The sequence below is a fragment of the Nothobranchius furzeri genome, chromosome 1 (genome assembly GCF_043380555.1).
Source record: "Nothobranchius furzeri strain GRZ-AD chromosome 1, NfurGRZ-RIMD1, whole genome shotgun sequence".
Lineage (NCBI taxonomy): Eukaryota > Metazoa > Chordata > Actinopteri > Cyprinodontiformes > Nothobranchiidae > Nothobranchius > Nothobranchius furzeri.
In genome coordinates, this window is record NC_091741.1 from 40,330,702 (window position 1) to 40,350,367 (window position 19,666).

Sequence of the window (19,666 nt, forward strand, 5' to 3'; positions counted from 1 at the left end):
TTTTGGCTCTTTTTTTTAAATTCTAATTTAGTAAGAATCTACACTCACTGGCCACTTTATAGGGTACGCCGTGCTAGTACCGGGTTGGACCCGGTTTTGCCTTCAGAACTGCCTTAACCCTTCGTGGCAAAGATTCAACAAGGTACTGGAAGATTTTGGTCCATATTGACATGATGGCATCAGCAGTAGCTGCAGATCTGTCGGCGGCACATCCACGATGCAAAACTCCCGTTCCACCACATCCCATAGATGCTCTATTTGATTGAGATCTGGTGACTGTGGGGGCCATTTCAATTCAATTCAAATTGAAAAATACTTTATTAATCCCAGAGGGAAATTAGAGTTTCAGTACACACAATTCTGAGATCAGACATACATGGGCAAGACACATGACAAGAATTGGTGACTGTGGTCATTCGCAACGCGAGTCGCACTACCGTTATAGATCCAGAGGGTTTATATGAGGATAGAGTCGGGGAGAGGGGAAAAAAAGGCACTTCAGAGTTACCCTCCACAGAGAGGGTAGCTTTGCTATGCAAAAAACACCTCAGACAGACACGCACACAAACTTCAGACGATACACAACATCAGTCTCCACTAGGTGGGGAGGTAGGGTTGGGACTCTCCTCACTTCAGTGCGTGCAGCCACATGGAGCAGCGCTAATCACCTCCGTTTGGACAGGGAGGGAGATAATGGGTTAAAGGGCACAGTGACTCCTAGATGCGGTTCCACGGCCTTCACCGGTCACAGTCCCGCCCAGGCTGGGATAAGGAGAAAGAGTTTCCGTAGCGACAGCAGCATTCCACATTTCTTCTGAGGGGGGAGTTTTCACTTCAGACTCACAGGCTTCAAGGGCACCAGATTCAGATAAGGATTGTTTTGGGTACAGACAGAGATAATTTCCTCTCTGTCTTAGTGTTCTGTTGGTCTTCAACCCATCCAGGTCCAATAATGGCATTATCAATCTATACCGATCCGTGCTGATCCGTCCACTCTCTCCTTGATCGAATCCACCTTCTGTGCCAGAGCCTGAATCTCAGCCAAAGTTCCAAGCTCACGACTCATCTCGACAATTATATGAGTTTGTGAATTCACAGCACGATGCATTCCATCCCTGAGCTCCGGGATTGAGCCAGTATTCCTCGACAGCTCGTTAATTTTCCGGTATGCCAGGTTACCGCTCAGGCCAAACAGCAGGAATCCCGACACCAAAACGACAAATATCCAGGCATCTTCAGAATCCTCTACAGACAGTTGAGAGAGGCATATCAGGTTCCGCTGTTTCCAGGAGTCCATGATATACCCAGCTGGCTCTGTCCCAGAGGAGCATCCGGGAGCCCCTTCTCCCGTTCTCATCGTTGAAAAAAATGTTGTCAATTGCGTTGAGAGACATCAACTGACAAGATCCATGTTTAATAATTTCCAGTTTCCAGAAAAAAACACAGAAAGCGCCGTGCACACAAAGACAGGACAAAGAGCCTTGGGATAAGATAGGGAGGGAGAGGAGAAAAAAAAGCGTCTGTACTCTCCAAGAGCCGGAACAAAAGTCAGTCATGTTTAAGAAACCAGTCTGAGACGAATTGAGCATTATGACATGGTGCATTATCCTGATAGAAGTATTCCATCAGAAGAAGGGTACACTGTGGTTATAAAGGGATGGACATGGTCAACAACAATACTCAGGTGGGCTGTGGTGATGCAACATTGATCAATTAGTACTAACGGGGCCAAAGTGTGCTAAGAAAATGTCCCCCACACCATTACACCACCACCAGCAGCCTGAAGCGTTGATACAAGGCAGGATGGATCCATGCTACCATGGTAGGGTCAGAACAACAACAACAATTCAGATGCATCTGAGTGTTGCAGCAGATATCGAGACATCAGACCAAGAATTTTAGCCTCACTTTCCTGTTCTTACTGACAGGAGTGGCACCCGGTGAGGTCTTCGGCTGCTGTAGCCCATCTGCCTCAAGGTTCCATGTGTTGTGCATCCAGAGATGTTCTTCTGCATATCTTGGTTGTAACGAGTGGTTATGTGAGTTACTGTTGCCTTTCTATCAGCTCGAACCATTCTGGCCATTCTCATCTGACCTCTGGCATCAACGAGGCATTTTCGCTCACAGAACTGCCGCTCACTGGATGTTTTCCTTTTTCGGACCATTCTCTGTAAACCCTAGAGATGGTTGTGTGTGACAATCCTAGCAGATCAGCAGTTTCTGAGATACTCAGACCAGCCTGTCTGGCACCAACAACCACGTCATGTTCAAAGTCACTTAAATTGCCTTTCTTCCCCGTTCTAAAGCTCGGTTTGGACTGCAGCGGATCGTCTTGACCATGTCTACATGCCTAAAGGCATTAAGTTGTCACCGTGTGATTGGCTGATTAGTCATTTATGTCAACGTACAGTTGGATATGTGTATCCAATAATGTGGCCAGTACATGACATGAATAATCAAAGATGGTACTCTTCTGAGTTTCTTTGCTTAATTTCACTGCTCAGCTAAATTTGAAGAAGAAAAAACAATCTTTCACACGTTAGTGGATGTCTTACTGTTAGATTTACTGTTAGAAATGTAAATAAATAAAACAAAACAAGAAGAAACAGATATATAAACCAGTTACTTGTGAAATGTGATGCCGTCTGTGACTGTAATACACTTTATAATGAAATGTACATTTGATTATGTTGGTCTGATTGAAAACAGCTCTCAATTTCTTAAGTTTTTAGAGTATTTGTGTAGTCTTTCATGTGATTTGGTTTTCATATCAGTCACCCCTGCTTCTTCTTTCACAAACATGCTTCCCTGTTTAGCCACCATCTCACAACAAAAACACAATAAAGAGAAAAGCTTTGCTCAAAACGAGTGGAAATGAGATAAAACTGCTTTGTCCTCGACGGCGCCTCAGAAACATCACTCCTGCCTGTTTTTTTAAGCGTTTAAGAAAATCAGACCATAAATCATTAAGCGAGACGGATATCACATCAGATTATGTACATCAAACACCTGCGCTCGCCGGCGCCGGGTGAATAACAAAACTTTCCCCGCTACTGAGCAACAGTCATGCATCCATTAAAGCTGAGGAGAAGCCGAGGTGTAGCTGTGCATCTGCTTGTGTTAATCTGAGCCTGACTCTCTGTGTGTGTGTGTGTGTGTGTGTGTGTGTGTGTGTGTGTGTGTGTGTGTGTGTGTGTGTGTGTGTGTGTGTGATATTCTGTCAGGAGCTAGTTAATGCGCCAGCTGCTTGCTGTCTCCACACCTTCCCAGATTTCTAGGCTGCATGCAAATCAGACTGTCAAGAGAAGATTTCCAGATACAAAACTGTGCAAATGTGACTGAGCTGCACCGTCAGCGTGAGGCCTACCTTGAAGGTGAACTGCTCGTTGAAGACGGGGTTGAGGGTCTTCCTGTGAACCTTGGTCTCAAACTTCTTCTTCTTGTCAGGCAGAAGGTAGACCTTCACGTAGGGGTCGGATGTGCCTCCCATGTCCATCGCAGGCAGCTCGGCAGCCTGAATGATCCCCACTATGAGCTAAAGCCAAGAAAAGACACATTATTTAATGAAACTATCAATCATCAGCTCATAATGGCTCCTTAAAGATAACTCGGTGTCACTGCAAGGGGCTCCAGTATTAGAAGGTTATGGAGACGAAACATGACAGCCGCCGAGGAGTCCGTAAAGGTCAGGAAGTGTCACATCAGGACCGAGGGAACGGTTTTTCATCACACCAGGTTGATAATTGATAACCACAGCAGGGGGTCTGGGTGGATGATTGACCTGTCAGTCAGAGCCTTTACTCAGAGGCCTCTCAGGAGGTCCAGCTAGTCAGTCAATCAACTTCCTTTCAGGCAGCCATCACGCCGCAATCTGGAGGCCGACCAGGGCACGGAGCCACGGCGCTCCACAGCTGTTAGGAGGCGGCATCGCTTTTACTCGGAGAGCAAATAGACTCAGTAAAAGGAAAATAAACACTAATACGAATCTAGAAAAATAAAAACAACAAGCTCTGTGGTGTTTTTACATGTTTCAGAATAAAAGCCTTTAAACCCGCCTCTGAAAACTAAAACTCCTCTCTAGAGAAAAGATTTCAGCACTCAAATAATAAATTCCAACCCAAAGACTTGAAGGAAACTATAAAAGGCCTTTCATTACTTTGAAAACAAAGTTATGGAGTGGGAGTTCATCCGAAATATCCTTAAAACATCTCATTTATTCTACCGCCATAGTTTTCCCCATTGGGCTCAGTTTTAATTTCTCTGAAGTCGCAGCAGCTTCGGATAATTAATAAACACAAAATAATCCGTTTTTGAAAGTAATCGGGTTCAAGCCTGTAAAGCAAACCTTTTCATGGGCTGTGCTGTTTGAAATGTTTGCATTTGAGCTGTTAAAAGACCAGTTTTACGCCAACATCAGCTCACATTCCTAAAGGCTGTGTGCAGCCGTGGAGCCGTTCTTCAAATTAGTTTCAAGTTGCAGCTCCAGTTTGCTTTTCATCCACAGCTTAAAAAACACTAAATATTCAGACCTGCCGGTCTAAACCAGAATCACAGAACATCAATCAGTCAATCAAGCAACCATTCGTTGGCGCTACCGCTCCATTTGTGAGGCGTGGCTTTTCACTCTTTCCAGAAGGGGAGGGGCCTGGCCATTCTTCTCCTCTCCTTGACGACGCTACGCTACAGACTACACCTTTAAGGTGAGAAGCCCTCATGACCAAGGAAAAGATGATGCTGATTTCCAGTTTGATGCTTCTGCTAATTCCTTAAATCCAACGATTGTTCTGAACTTAAATCCACCTGCTGATAAGTTAGAATTGGCGATGGTGGCACAGGAGTTAAGTGCTCGCCCCGTAATCGGAAGGTTGCAGGTTCGAGCCCCGCTCAGTCTGTCGCTGTCGTTGTGTCCTTGGGCAAGACACTTAACCCACGTTGCCTGCTGGTGGTGGTCGGAGGGCCCGGTGGCGCCAGTGCTCGGCAGCCTCACCTCTGTCAGTGCGCCCCAGGGCAGCTGTGGCTATATCGTAGCTCATCCCCACCAGTGTGTGAATGTGTGTGTGAATGGGTGAATGACTGATTGTGTTGTAAAGCGCCTTAGGGGGTTCCAGGAGTCTAGAAGGCGCTATATCAAATACAGGCCATTTACCATTTACAATTAATTAGGAAGGAGACATTACTGGGATTTGTTAACCCTCTTCATGTTTAACCTTCTGTATTCTTGCTTTGCTTTTATTTGAATTTATGTCCGTCCTCACACGCGATCCTTCTATGCTGCCTTGTTTCTGTTCCTTTCCTCTCGGGGTTTTACATAACCCCTAGTTGGTGCTCGTTCCACCCTGTCACAGTCAGCTTACAGTGCTGTTGGTCCTGGTTTGTTTTTAGCTTTTGTCTCAACCTAACACGCATTCTGATGTCGGCTCTGAAACGTTTGCTTCAGCGACAAATTTACTTTGCTTTTAGCCTCAATAAATCAGTTTATTTTCCCTTGCTCTTCCTCCTGAGTAAAGTCTACATTGGATTTATTTCTCAAGCCCGTACTTATCTATATAAGACCAGTGCTGGGAAAGAAATTTAGAAGTAATATCAGATGAAATGTGGCTCCAAGCACAAGAAATCATGTCAACTTCCACAAACCCTTTCTTTGGGAGGTTTTTTAAACCAGAAAAATCTTAATTAGATCTTTGTTAGTCCTCCCCTGATATTTAAACCATGCAGATTTACTTCCCCCGGCTGGAGGGAGTTTGAATCAGATTATTAACACATTTGAAATCTGATCTCATTCCTTCACCCTGAATGGTCTCACTTAAGAGTATCACACACCTCCCAATATTAGGCTTTTTGTTAAACTAATTAACACCATTTATTCACCCAGAGGAGAAGATGAATAAAGAGGATTGTTGAATTGGCTTTGATTTGATTAAAATCAAATAAAACATAATGCACTTCTTTTGTTTTCTTTGTTCGTTACTGTAACGAAAGACGCTTCTCTCAGGTTGATTGCTTTGTTCTGCAGAGAAAACCTCCAAAAAACAAAGTCTCTAAATTGCAAACCTCTGAGGATAAAACCAGAGCACAGAGCTGCAGTGTTCTGTTTAGCTAAGGATTCCAGAGAAGAGCCGCCGGTGTTAACCCCCGTTTGTTTGGGAGTTAAACTTCAGTCCAGCGAGCAGAACCCTGAGCGATGATTCTGTCACTGGTGTCTAACACCCCCCAGATGCATCTTGGCTGTGCTGCAGCTCCACACCAGGGCACACACCTAAAGACTAAAACTCGGCTGCCTAGAATAATACTTACTGCCCAAATCAAAAGAGGGGGAAACAACAGAGTGGTTTTGAATTTATCTCTTCTGAATATGAACTAGTCAGATTTTGACTGGACCCAAAGCGGCCCACCTGCCCTGCGAGGCGAGCGATGAATATGGTAATGATGTTGAAAGTGGGAACGAGGCTGTAATTCTCCACCTGCTGCGCCTCGATGCCTCTCTGTGGTTCATTTGCGGTGTACCTGCGCCATGCCGTCTCGTTGCTGCTCCCCGAACGACTCGGGTCTTTTACAGAAGCTTTTGCCTCATTAATGCATGATGCCAGTGTCATCAACACTGAGGGCAGCAGCCATTTGTGGTGGTTAACAGAGAGAAACAACGTTTTGCCACACGGGCCTGACATTCATCTGCAAGTGTGTTCACCCTCAGCTCCGTGACTTTGCTCACAGACACACGAGGATTTTTCTTGGAAGGGTTTGACATTTACTGATTTTAGGACCTTCGTGAGACACGAGTCCCTTCTGAAGCCATGACAGCTAATTGGTTAGCAGCTCTTAGCGCCTTTATTGCTCCTATTGCTCTACTCTACTCTACTCTACTCTACTCTACTCTACTCTACTCTAGTGTCCAGCAATGGTCAATTTGGGTACAGTCTCACCTTTCACCATCTATTCAACATCTGGTCAGAAAGGAGGCACAACATTGCATGTGTTCCCTTTAATAAGCAGGCTTCACACCAGCTGGGATTCAGACTCTGCAAATCTGAAAGATAAACAATAACTTTCTTCCCAAGGTCCCATCTGTCTGCCTCCAGAAGAAGAACTCCGGCTCGAATTAATTGCTAAATTCAAGAATGATTATAAACTACTTCTATGACGTATAATCTAGCTAATCATTAAATAAACATTTGTTTATTACTACTGATAATAATTATAGTATAATGAAATGCTTCATTAATCTGTGCTCACTGAATGGATGCTATGTTTGTCTAATAGAACCTGCAATGTGTTCACCATGTTTTGACGACAAGGTCCTCACACGTGCTCCACACAACAAGTACTAAGTTAAATCCATTACACATGGCTAACCTTTTACCCAGATCAGAGCCTCCATATCAAAGAGGGTGCGTTTCTGAGTTGCCTTGGTAATATCTCCAAACTTGTCTTCCTCTGATTGGCTGTCCAAACCATAACAACTAAACTTTATAACTAAAACATGCTGAGAGACTGGACAGTTCTAGAGAAAGCTTCAGACCGGCCATCTTTAGCATATCTCTTTAACAATCAAGGATTTTGACACGTCGTCAAAACCTTTTTGCACCAACAAAGCTGAGACAGCAAACAGTTCCTGCAGAACAAAGCTGACATTGTTCAACTCCTTAAGAGTTATTCCTGAGATGCAGGCTGATTCCAACCTGTGCTGCCTGGTGACATCTTTTGGACTGGAGAAGTTGGTGCTTGCGGTCAATCTACCCGACCTGGGTGCCCCCAGGTCATCCGACCTCTCTGACCTCCGGATTCGTGATGAGGGTCATCAAAAGGGTGAGGTAGAACATAGAGAGATTGCGTCTGAATGTGCTTCTGAAGATAACATCCTAGTTTAGAGCAAACCAAATTCCTTTTCATCCGGAGACGCTGCTTTCCGAGATTCGGAAGTTCTGACCAACACCGCATTTACACATAGGTTCCTACATCACCTTTAGCTCCATCCATTCACAGTAAATGCTTAGTTCACTTGTCGTGTTTTAATTGTTTCTAAAATAAATTCTTACAATTATAAACCTGACTCTTTTCTTGAAGTAACACGAAGTGTGGTTGATCACTGAAAAAGCAAAGAACATAGATCTTCTGAATTAAATCCTAGAATCTTCTGATTAATTACAATAAAGACCTTGCAGGTTAATAATTTATATTAATATAGAATATTACATCGTCATGGTCATAACAGATAAAATCATCAATTTGCCTCTGCTACACTACTCTCTTCTCTAATCTATTCTACACTACTGTACACTCTACTCAACTCTACACACTACTGTGCACTCTACTCAACTCTAATCTACTCTACACTCAACTCCAATCCACTCTACACTCTGCTCTAATCTACTATACACTCTACTCTATTCTACTCTAGTCTACCGTACACTCTACTTTAAACTACTCTACTCTGCTCTACTCCATTCTACTCTAATCTACAATACACTCTACTCCATTCTACTCTAATCTACTGTACACTGTACTCTATGCAACTCTAATCTACTGTACACTCGACTTTAAACTACTCTACACTCTGCTCTACTCTACTCTAATCTACTGTACACTCTACTTAACTCTACACTAATCTACTGTGCACTCTACTCTATTCTACTCTAATCTGCTGTACACTCTAATCTACTCTACACTCTACTGTAAGTAAGTAAGTAAAAGTTTATTTATATAGCGCCTTTCACAGATATAAATCACAAAGCGCTGTACAACATGATAAAGATCAGGGCAAATGCCTCTAACCACCACCTGTACACTCTACTCAACTCTACACTCAACTCTATTCTACTCTACACTCTATTGCTCACTCTACTCAACTCTACTCTAATCTAATTTATTCTACACTCTATTCTACTCTATTCTATTGTACACTCAACCTAACTATATGTTATATTCTATTCTATTCTACAGTCTCTACTCCACACTCTACTGTACACTCTCTACTCTACACTCTATTGTACACTCTCTACTCTACTCTACTCTACTCTACTCTATACTCAACTCTACACCATATTCTATTCTATTCTACACTCTACTCTACAGAACACTATTCTACTCTAATGTACTGTACACTCTATTCTACACTCTTCTCTATTCTACTCTAATCTACTCTACACTCTCTACTCTACACTCTACTGTACACTTTATTCTACTCTAATCTACTGTACACTTTCTACTGTACACTACTCTAATCTACTCTACACTCTACTCTCTGCTGTACACTCTACTCAACTCTACACTCTTCTCTACTCTACTCTATACTCTATTGTTCACTGTACTCTACTCAACTCAACTCTACACTTTACACTAATGTACTCTACTCCATTCTACTCTAATCTACTGTACACTCCACTCAACTCTACATTCCATTCTATTCTATTCTAATTTAATATACTCTACAATCTCTACTCTCTCTACTGTACACTCTATTCTACTCTAAGCTACTGTGCATGCTCTACTCCACTCTACACTCTACACTCTCTGCTGTACACTATCTACTCAACTCTACACTCTTCTGTACTCTATTCTACTCTTGTGACGACCCTCGCCCCCTCGGTCCGTCCTTTTCATCCCAACCTGAGCCTTTTGTCCCCGCTGCAAAAGATCCAGCACCAGGGACAGCGCCAGGAGCGGCCTGCTCACACCTCCCAGCGCCCTTTTCAGGACCTTGGAGAGAGGAACACCGGCAGAGACGGCAGCTGATCTCCATCAGCTATCAAGCGGCGAACAGGCTTAAAAGGAGGAACGCAGCAGACATCGAGGAGATCCTGGATTAGCCACAGATTCTCCTTAGCTCACAGACACTTTTGCTACCATTACCAATCGGGTTTAAGGTTTACACCGTTACCATTTGGGTTTAAGGTTGTTACTAGAGATCCAGGAGTAGCCTGAGATTCTCCCTAGCTCATTATTTGTTTATGGTGTTCTAGAAAGGATACAGGATTAGCCTGGGTTCCTTCTGAGCGTGTTTTCACACGCCTTGCTAATGGTAAAGCCATTTTTGGGTGTTAGATGAGTTTGACTTGATTATCCTCTTTAGAAGGATTGAGCTGTCTGAACGTCAGTTTTCTGATAGTGGTGGTTTTCTTTTTATCCCCATAGGACTTTTTGAGCCGGGGATATTTTTTCGTTTAGGTGGTTGTCATTTAAGTTTGGCAGAAAGCCTTTTCATACGCAGTTAGACTGCTTATGTTTTTAGTTTCCCTAATTATTATTATTAGTAGTATGCCTTATTTATGTCGTTTACCCACGGACACTTTTTGTTAATAAATCCTTTTGTTTTTACTCAAACCTCCTCGTCCTTTACACACCTACACCTATTTTTCTTGTGTTAGTCCCCTCATCATCCTAGGCCTGCAGAGAGGGGGCGTAACAACTCTAATCTACTGTACACTTTACTCTACTCTCTACTCTAATCTACTCTACACTCTACTGTACACTCTGCTCAACTCTACGCCACACTCTACTCTCTGCTGTACACTCTACTAAACTCTACACTCTATTCTACTCTACACTTTACTGTTCACTCTACTCAACTTTACTCTACACTCTAATCTATTCTACACTCTAATCTACTCTACACTCTATTCTACTATACTCTACTGTACACTCTACTCAACTCTACACTCTCTACTCTACACTCTACTGTACATTCTATTCTACTCAAATGTACTGTACACTCTCTACTCTACTCTACTCTCTACTGTTGTTATGAATCAAAAGGGGTCACTTTTCACCATCAAATTGACACAGTAACCTTTCTTACATGCCAGAGCTGCAAAGTCAAGGTTGCACCAGGTGGAGGATCCAGACACACAAATCAACCTTTTGCTCACTTATTGCTCTTCAATGCAGACATAAACTGTCAAGGTCTCATGCAAAAGCCCTTACCTCTCTGAGTAAAAGTCAGAATGCTGGATCTCTCACTCTGAATAAAACAGTGAATATACACGAATCCTACAAGGCTTTACAACTTACAAGTTAATGAATCAAATGGTTGAATTAACAAGATGTTTAAATGAAATGTTTGAATAATCTGTGCTTAAATCAATGAAGCTGAAATGAATATTGCTCTTACAATGATCCATTGCAGATCTTATGATCAGTATGTGTTTGATTTAACAAGTTAAGCATTATCTACACTCATACACATCTTCATAAGATACAAATTAAGGTTAAGATTCACCTCACATAAGTGTTTTAAGCCATTCTCATTCACAGTGATAAAAACATCTTTGTATCTGAGGAGGACGTGGCTTTCTGCGGGATGTTGGTAAATACTCAGAAACTTGTCAAATTCTGATTGGCCAAACATGGCCAGAAATCATGACAAAGTAGTTTAATAAAAAAAAAATTACTTCCCGAGTAATTCAGTTTCTAGCGGAGTTCCGAACCGGCCAATTCGGGACAAGCATCCGTGAGACATCTCTTTTGACATACAGTCAAAAACCTGTTTTCACGCTGCAAGCTGACACAGCCAGATGGCTCCCTAAGAGCCACATCCACTTTGGATGCAAACAAGCATTCCAGCTACTGTTGTGACCTGGAGACATCTCAAGACTGGACGGGCCGTATCGGAGCTAATCTACGGGCTCCCGGTGCCGTGAGGTCCACCCAACTACTGACAGTCCGGATCTGCTGGGGGTCTCCGCCAGGGTTTGTAGACACAACAGATTGCATCGGATACTGTTTCATTAATAATCAACTCTCTAGTTTATTGCAGACAACACATTCTTTTACACCCAGATTTCACAATTTCTTTCAGATACAAAGATTCTGATAAACATCCAGCTTGCATCACACCACCTCACATATCACATTCCATCAACACATATACACTCCATCACATCTCATTGGTCATATCTTGTCATGTATAATCATTAGTTTGGAAAAGAATAAAATTCCTTTTTAACTATTTACCCGACTGTCTGAAGTAATAGGAAGTGTGTTTATGGTCCCTGGACAAGTAAAAGTAACTAGAATCTTCTGATTAAACTTCAAAGATCAATCAGGTTGATAGTTCATATTTATATGGAATCACCACATCTTATTGGTCATAATTAAGTTACAGTCGTCACACTATAAAGTGTGACCGCTACACTGTACTCTCTCTCCTCAACTCTACACTCTTCTCTATTCTACTGTACACTCTACTGTACACTCTATTCTACTCTAATCTACTCCACACTCTCTAGTACACTTAGGCTTTTAAAATATATTATGGCGTGCTCGATGTTTATGACAGCATTTTGATTTTTTAAAGTAATAAATTTTTTATAAAATATACTCCCAGATTAAGTGTCTGCTGACTTAATTTCTAAAACCTGTCATTAGCATTTTTAGTCTGCTGTTCAGTTTCTGTGACATTTGTCTAAACCTCGTCATGTAAATTAGATGCAGAACACCTGAATAAATGTAGATGCGTTGATTAGAAAATATAAAACTGAATAATGAATGCTTAATATAAATTAAAATGACCAAAATTCAGTTTCATTAATATTTACTAATCATCCAAATGGTTTAATAGCATGTAAAAGACGGTTGAAGCTCATTGGTCTGTCTCCAACAAACCTGTAGACTGTATCTGAAGCCCATCAAACCACCTCTAGCCTTAAACTCAAATTAAGCATCCAGATGGAGTATCAGGATTTAAGGTGACCAGATTCCAACTCGCTAAATGTGGGACAGAGACTACTCAACGTGGGACAACGTGAAATTCTAATGCAACAAGATAAAGTTAAAAAGTTGTTAAAATTCTATTTAGCCTTTTATCTCTAACATCACTGTTAAATATACGTACAATCATTATTATCATTATGCATTTGACTAGATCCTACTTGAATTTAACTTGAACAGGAAAACAGCAAAAGCTTTAAGACACTCAAGTCACCACAGCTTAACTCAGACTCTTTGGACCTTCTACAGCGGCTCTGAATACCTTTAGCTAAAATGATTTAAAATCATTAACTAATTTAAAATATATAGATTTTCCAGGACAAAATGACAGTAAAAGTACCAGTAACATTTTTAGATCTGTGTATTTATTTAAGTTAATTTTCCACTAAAATGAACATCCCATTGAAACAAATATACAAAGTTTTTTTTTCTTAACTTAGAAACAAAATTGTGCTTTTTTTTAAAACTAAATGACTAAAAAAAACTCATAGTAGATATTTCAGTGAGAGAGAAACATCACTGACTTTAATCTCTGAAAAAAGTCAGACCTAATTTAATAACGGATTTTCTCAGAGTCAGGCACGTGGGGGGGGGGCTGAGGGTGCTTGAGCACCCGCCTCTTCAGAGGTCTCTGCACAGCCCTGCTCAGAGTCAATTTTTCTCAAAATGCTGAGAATCAGTAACTGAGGCTTCCGTTTGATCCTCTCTTTATTTCTTTGTGCTTTAAAAAGAGTTTAGAAGTAGAGTTTCTAAAACAACACAACTGCAGCACCTTGTCTGTGTTAGAACCTCCTTTGGGTTTCAGCATGAACCTGTCTAATTACTGGGAAACCTGCTACCGATATGCTTTGTGTGACTTGGACTGTCTGCTCCGGTTCTTATCGGACTCCTTGCCGAGACACAAAGAAAAGACTCTGAGAACCATCACAGTCTCCCTGAACACTTTGAACCCCGGCTCTTTATTCTGACAGCATTTTCACAGCCCCGTGCTCATCTCTCTGTCACGGTCACTGACGCTTCTGCTTTGGTGGTTCAGGTGCGCGCTCCACACCTGGGTTAAAGTTCCCCCTCCTAGTTTGACACTATTTCGTATTTCTGGCTTTAAGGGGTTTAACGACAGTTCAGGGGAAACCAAGAGCCTTTAAGAAGAATTGTAACTCTCACATCAGTGGAAATGTTTTATAAAGTTTTTTTAGACAATTTTGTTCCCATTTAAAGAAAAATAATTAAAAGCTTGAATGCTGCAACTCAGAGCTGCCACCCATACGAGATAAAATTAGAGCAATATCACATTTTATGTACTTTATCTTTCTTACAATATTGTTAAATTGTACAATATGGTACAAACATGACACATGCACATTGTGAGAACATGATTGTATTTTATTGGATATTGTTTAGAACAACAAAATTATCAGGTTACTATCGCTCTAATTTAAATTTTCATGGGTGGCAGCTCTGCTTCCGTACAGGAAGACTAAGGCCTAGTCCACACGTAGCCGGGGTTTTTTAAAAACGAATATCCGCCCCTCCAAAAACTTGCATCCACACCACCTTGTTTTAAAAAAAACTGTCCACACGTACCCGGACAAATACGTTGTTAAGGACATGCCAGACCTGTAGGCGGCAGTACTTCCCCCATTCTTAACCTCGTCCTTCGTCTGTGGTCTTCCGCAAGGAGCAGTAATCCCGCTTGTAAAAACAAACAAGCAAAAAGCGCTTGGACAATTGATAAAGCGAGTGCAGCTCTGAGGGCATCCATGCTGTCGGCTACTGTAAACACAGGTCGCACACGTGATGTCAGCATTTTTTTGTCGTGGAAAGTGACGTTGCGGACCTTAAAACTCCGGTTTTGTCTGTCCACACACAGACACCCAAAACGGAGAAAACGCAGATCTTCACTTTGCCCGGAGTTTTTAAAAAGATCCGTTTTCGTGTGAAAAAACTCCGTTTTCATGTGGATGACAGGCCAAAACGTAGAAAAACATCTACGTTTTGGCAGATCCCCGGCTATGTGTGGACAGAGCCTAATAATATCCAGCTTGGAATTTTCAAATGAATCAAGATTTTCTAAATGAACTGTTAGCATTGATATGTTTGGCCAGTCTGCCGTGTTTGATGGTTCATCTGATGGTGCAGCTTAAATTAGAAACTTTTATAACGCAAACTAATGCTTATGAAATGCACCAACAAGGTGGACTTGAAGATATCAGAACGAGAAGTGAGCTCACAAAGTTTGTCTCATGCAGGAAATGCAGTATAGGCAAAGGTGGACGGCATGTTGGGAGTAGTTTTAGATTCTTTTGTGAGGCTTTTTACCTTTTTTAAAGCCACCTTTATGACTCTGTTCCTATAAATGCTCACAAATACATTTAGAAAAACAACCAAAATAAACTTTCTATGTCAGGTGAGCTCATTTGTCTAGACTCTAATTTTGATGTCTAGATGCTGAGCCACTTCACCTACTGATAACTGTTTTTTTCTAAGCCGTTGCGAGTCGTTCAACTTGCTCTAAGGTCCACACAGGGCAAGAAACTCAAACGAAAAATGCCTAATGCTGAACGCCAGCCTCGCCGAGGCCTTAAATCTGCCTCTCCTGCAACTCCTGCAGCCGCCGAGCCGAGCCGAGCCGAGCCGAGCTTGCAGCTTCTTTGAGGTCAGTGTCACAAAATGTGAAAACTGTCATCCATTCATTACACTTTAGCGCCACGGAGGAGCTCATTACCAGAGTAATCAAGAACCTCATAGAGAACTGTCACTGCCTCCCACGACATGACAGATCAGCACTGTAAAATGTAATATTGTCCATAAAATATCCCTTTTATGAAAGGTCTTCTCGTCTGAAAGAAATGCGGGTCTGGTCGACTGATCGTCGGCGGTGTAATTTCATTAGAAGAGATATTTAACAGGTGAAGTGGTAAAATTATAGATGATCATCCAGCCAAAGGGGTGTAACTTGTGAGGTTTGCATTATTTAATTATTTTGAGGAAATTTGCATATTCTGTAGTGGTACTGTCTAATCTCAGGCTGCCAGTTTTGTTTATGATGGGAGTTAGTTGGCCCAGTAGGGACAGCGTGTTCCTTCGCCACATCTATTGTCTTTCACACAACATCTGGTACAAGGAAGTTGATGCACTCCCCCATTCTGCTGCTCAAAGCTCAGTCGCTGGAAACACCAAGCGGCTACAGCAGACGGACGTCAGCAGAAGCTACATTTGCTCAAATGGAAAAGAAACAAAAACAGAGATGAACCAAACCCCAGCGGTGTCTTTTAACAAGCTCTGTGGTGGAAAAACGCATTCGATCTTTTAAAATCCTCTTTACTATTGCAGAGATTTTGAAGATATTCAAAAAATTTACTCAACAAATATCTGACCAAACGAGTCACGGAGGTGTTGCAGATGTCTGGAACTCTTCTCAGTCTAGTCAGAGAAGAGAGAGAGACAGCTGCAGGAAGAGTTGGTGACCAGATTTCTATTTACCTGATCGGTCACATGAAGAAAATACCGATAGTTGCTGTTCCATAATCGGAAGGTTGCAGGTTCGAGCCCCGCTCAGTCTGTCGCTGTTGTTGTGTCCTTGGGCAAGACACTTAACCCACGTTGCCTGCTGGTGGTGGTCGGAGGGACCGGTGGCGCCAGTGCTCGGCAGCCTCGCCTCTGTCAGTGCGCCCCAGGGCAGCTGTGGCTACATCGTAGCTCATCTCCATCAGTGTGTGAATGTGTGTGTGAATGGGTGAATGACTGATTGTGTTGTAAAGCGCCTTGGGGGGTTCCAGGACTCTAGAAGGCGCTATATCAAATACAGGTCATTTTTACCATAAAAGCAGTGAAGAGTCTCTACAGAAGCCTGGAAGTCCAAGCAGGGGGTTGGAGCGCATAATAAAAATTGTTTTCAGAAGTTTTGAATTGTGACTTCATTGTTCTTCATGTTTTGTCTTTATTCTGTTATCTTTAGTAGCTCTGACATGAATTAGTTTCACCTTCAGCGGGGCGGAAGCGCACCTAATCCAGGAGATGGGAAAATGAGAGTATGCTTGAGAATAGGAATGTAACAAAAAATGATATTATTTTTTTTTCTGTTTATTGCATTGTTTGTTTTTGTAAGTTTAAAAATCAATTATGCATTTAATTGTTTGCAAATGAAAATTTGCATATATTGTTTGGACTCTGTGCTTGCAACAGCCCAGTGGGATTGTGGGTTTCAACTTCTGTTTATTCCCTACAGATGAGAACCGGATGCCAGTGATGCACAGTGTCCATACTTACGAGGAGGGTTCATGTTCAACATCCATCACAGTTTCACTTCCTTCTTTTCATGTCTTAAAGCCCTTACATGCACTTGGATGAGAGCAAGAAGAGCAAGAAGAGCAAGAAGAGCTCATAAAACTTGGGTGAAAAGTCGGAGATATTTTGGATGTTTTGGATGAATAGCGCTCGCATTTTTTTTCTGGTGGCGGAATAAGTTAATTGGATTATTTTATTTTGCTATTTCTGTTGGATCAACGCCGGTTGCCGGGCCTTGTTGCCGGGTTGAGCCTGGGCTGTGGCGCTGGCCATCGGGCCTTGTTGTCAGGCTGAGATGGGCGGCGGCTTCGGGAACTGGGCCTTGCTGTGGGGATGAGCTCAGGCCGTAATACTAACCATCGGGCTGAGCATAGGATCCATCACGGGTCACCAGGCAGGTAGCGGCACGCTACCTTTGCAGGAAAAGGCCAGCCTTTAACAGAACTTATTCAGCCAGTTGGACTACTCTGTAAGTCTGTTTTTTATATGGTGCATTGCTAGGAACAGCCACTTGAAGTGACTAAAAGATTGAAATAATGCCACCAAAGAAGAATGAAAAAATGGAGGAAATTGAAAGAGCACTTGAATTCCTGACTGTGGAGGCAACAACTGTTTCCAAACAACAAAAACCGATTATGGATTTAATGAATGAAGTAAAGGATTTGAAAAAGAAGAATGAAGAGAATGAGAAAAGAATTGCTAGTTTGGAGGGTCGAGTTTCAGACGTAGAGCGATATACTGTACATGAATGCATGTTTTCGTTAGTGGTTTGGAGATAAGACCAAGGTCCTGTGCCAGAGCAGTGGAACCAAGAGACATTTGTATAGAAAGAGTGTATGATAATACATTTCTGGGTGTAATCCTTGATCACAAATTATGTTGGAAACCTCACATAAACTATTTAAAGGAAAGGTTGCACGGAGTATTGGGGTGTTGGGAAAAGCAAGACATTTTGTGAATCAAAAGGCGTTGTATATACTGTACTGCACACCTCTCAGCGCCTCTCAGAGTAAGGACTCCAAAGCGCTTTACACTAAAGTGTATCATTCATCCATTCACACACACATTCACACACTGGTGGGGATGAGCTACGATGTAGCCACAGCTGCCCTGGGGTGCACTGACAGAGGCGAGGCTGCCGAGCACTGGCGCCACCGGTCCCTCCGACCACCACCAGCAGGCAAGGTGGGTTAAGTGTCTTGCCCAAGGACACAACAGCAGAATTCTCTGTCCGGAGCCGGGATCGAACCTGCAACCTTCCGATTACTGGACAACCCCCGATAAAACTACCCTATATGCACTTAGTCCATTACAAAACGAGCCATAAGGTTGGTCAGTCATGTTGGGTATAATGAACACACAAATAGCTTGTTTATAAAATTACAAACATTAAAGTTAAAAGACTTGATAGAATTTAGGACTGCATGATTTATGTACAAAGTAAATAAAAAATACTGCCTGAAAATATTCAAAAACTGTTTGCAGAAAGACGAGGTGGAAATAAGTTGAGAAGGGAATTAAATCTGAAGCAGCATTAAGCTCAAAGAAAACAGAAAAGTATGTGTATTTCAATGAGTGGAGTTATTTTATGGAATAGTCTTGAGGAAAGAATCAAAGAAAGTTTAAACATAGAGCAATTTAAGATGTAGACAAGAGGATCACTAATTAGTAAATGTACGGTAGTGATAATATATATTAACGTTATTGTAACTGATGTTGATACTTTTGCGTTGTTGTATTGTGATGTTGTGTTCAGAAGTTGTTGAGTTCTGATATTTTATGAGTAAACTGATTTAGGGGTAGGTGAAATAAGCTATGCTTCTTCTTATTCATTTTCGAACAATTATGGTTGTGATAAGTTATCTAAGTTGGAAATTACTACATGTATTGTTTTATTTGTTTGAAATAAAAAAATAAAAACATCTACACACACTTGAGAGTGATTCGGAGGCTCGGTTCTTACCGTATTCTCTGTGAAATTGTAATCCAGGGAGTACTGTAATTTGCCCAGTTTCTGGTCCTCCTTTGGCTCCGCCTCTTTCTGCGTTTCAGTCAGCCCTGTTTCCGCATCCTCCTCATCCTTCAAGGCCTGAAGGAGACACCCACCAAGAGTCAGTGTCGCCTGTTTGTAGAGGGCGCCAGCACCCAGCCGGCAGCTCCCCCGCCCAGGTCCTGCCTGCGAAACCTACCCCTGTAAAAGCTCCCACGTGTTTCACATGGTAAACGGGGTGGGGGTCAAACGGGGAGGTGGGGAAAGCAAGCACTAAAACACCATAGCAGTTTACATCTGGGCATGCTCTGTGATGCACTAAAACCCCAGGCCTGGTCCCCGTTGGTGCTTTTCTATCAACCTCTGAGTTTCAGTCCGAAGGGAGGAAAGATCAAATGATGGCACCAGAAATGAGAGCAATGAGCAGGCATTGGAGGAAAAACAGGAGGATAGAGAGAGGACCGGAGGAGGGAGAGAGAGAGAGATGCTTCTGGATAATAGAACAGTGAGACTCTTCATGTCATTTTAGGCTGATAAGGGTTTTTTTCTGACAACTAGGAAATGTATAAAGTGGCAGAATGTGAGAGGTGAAGCTGGCCTTTCTTTAGGTGAGGGTAGCAGGTGGTGGCTCTGGTGGAAGGGGGGGGGGAGAGAGAGGTGACAAGGGGGTTTCTTATAAGAACAACA

The 19,666-nt window shown here is 42.3% G+C and overlaps 1 protein-coding gene across 7 annotated transcripts in view; it reads right to left on the reverse strand.

Moving 5' to 3' along the window:
- Positions 1-19,666, reverse strand: part of syt1a (synaptotagmin Ia) — a 296,089-nt gene that overhangs the window by 38,258 nt on the left and 238,165 nt on the right. For 6 of the 7 annotated variants that reach the window (XM_054739791.2, XM_015961176.3, XM_070547869.1 and 3 more), the window contains 2 exons: positions 18,953-19,078; positions 3,368-3,535 (listed from right to left, as the gene is read on the reverse strand). In XM_054739791.2, the coding sequence (XP_054595766.1) occupies positions 3,368-3,535; positions 18,953-19,078 (294 nt within the window). The remainder of the gene's footprint in view (positions 1-3,367; positions 3,536-18,952; positions 19,079-19,666) is intronic. The other variant, XM_015961153.3, reaches the window with a different exon arrangement.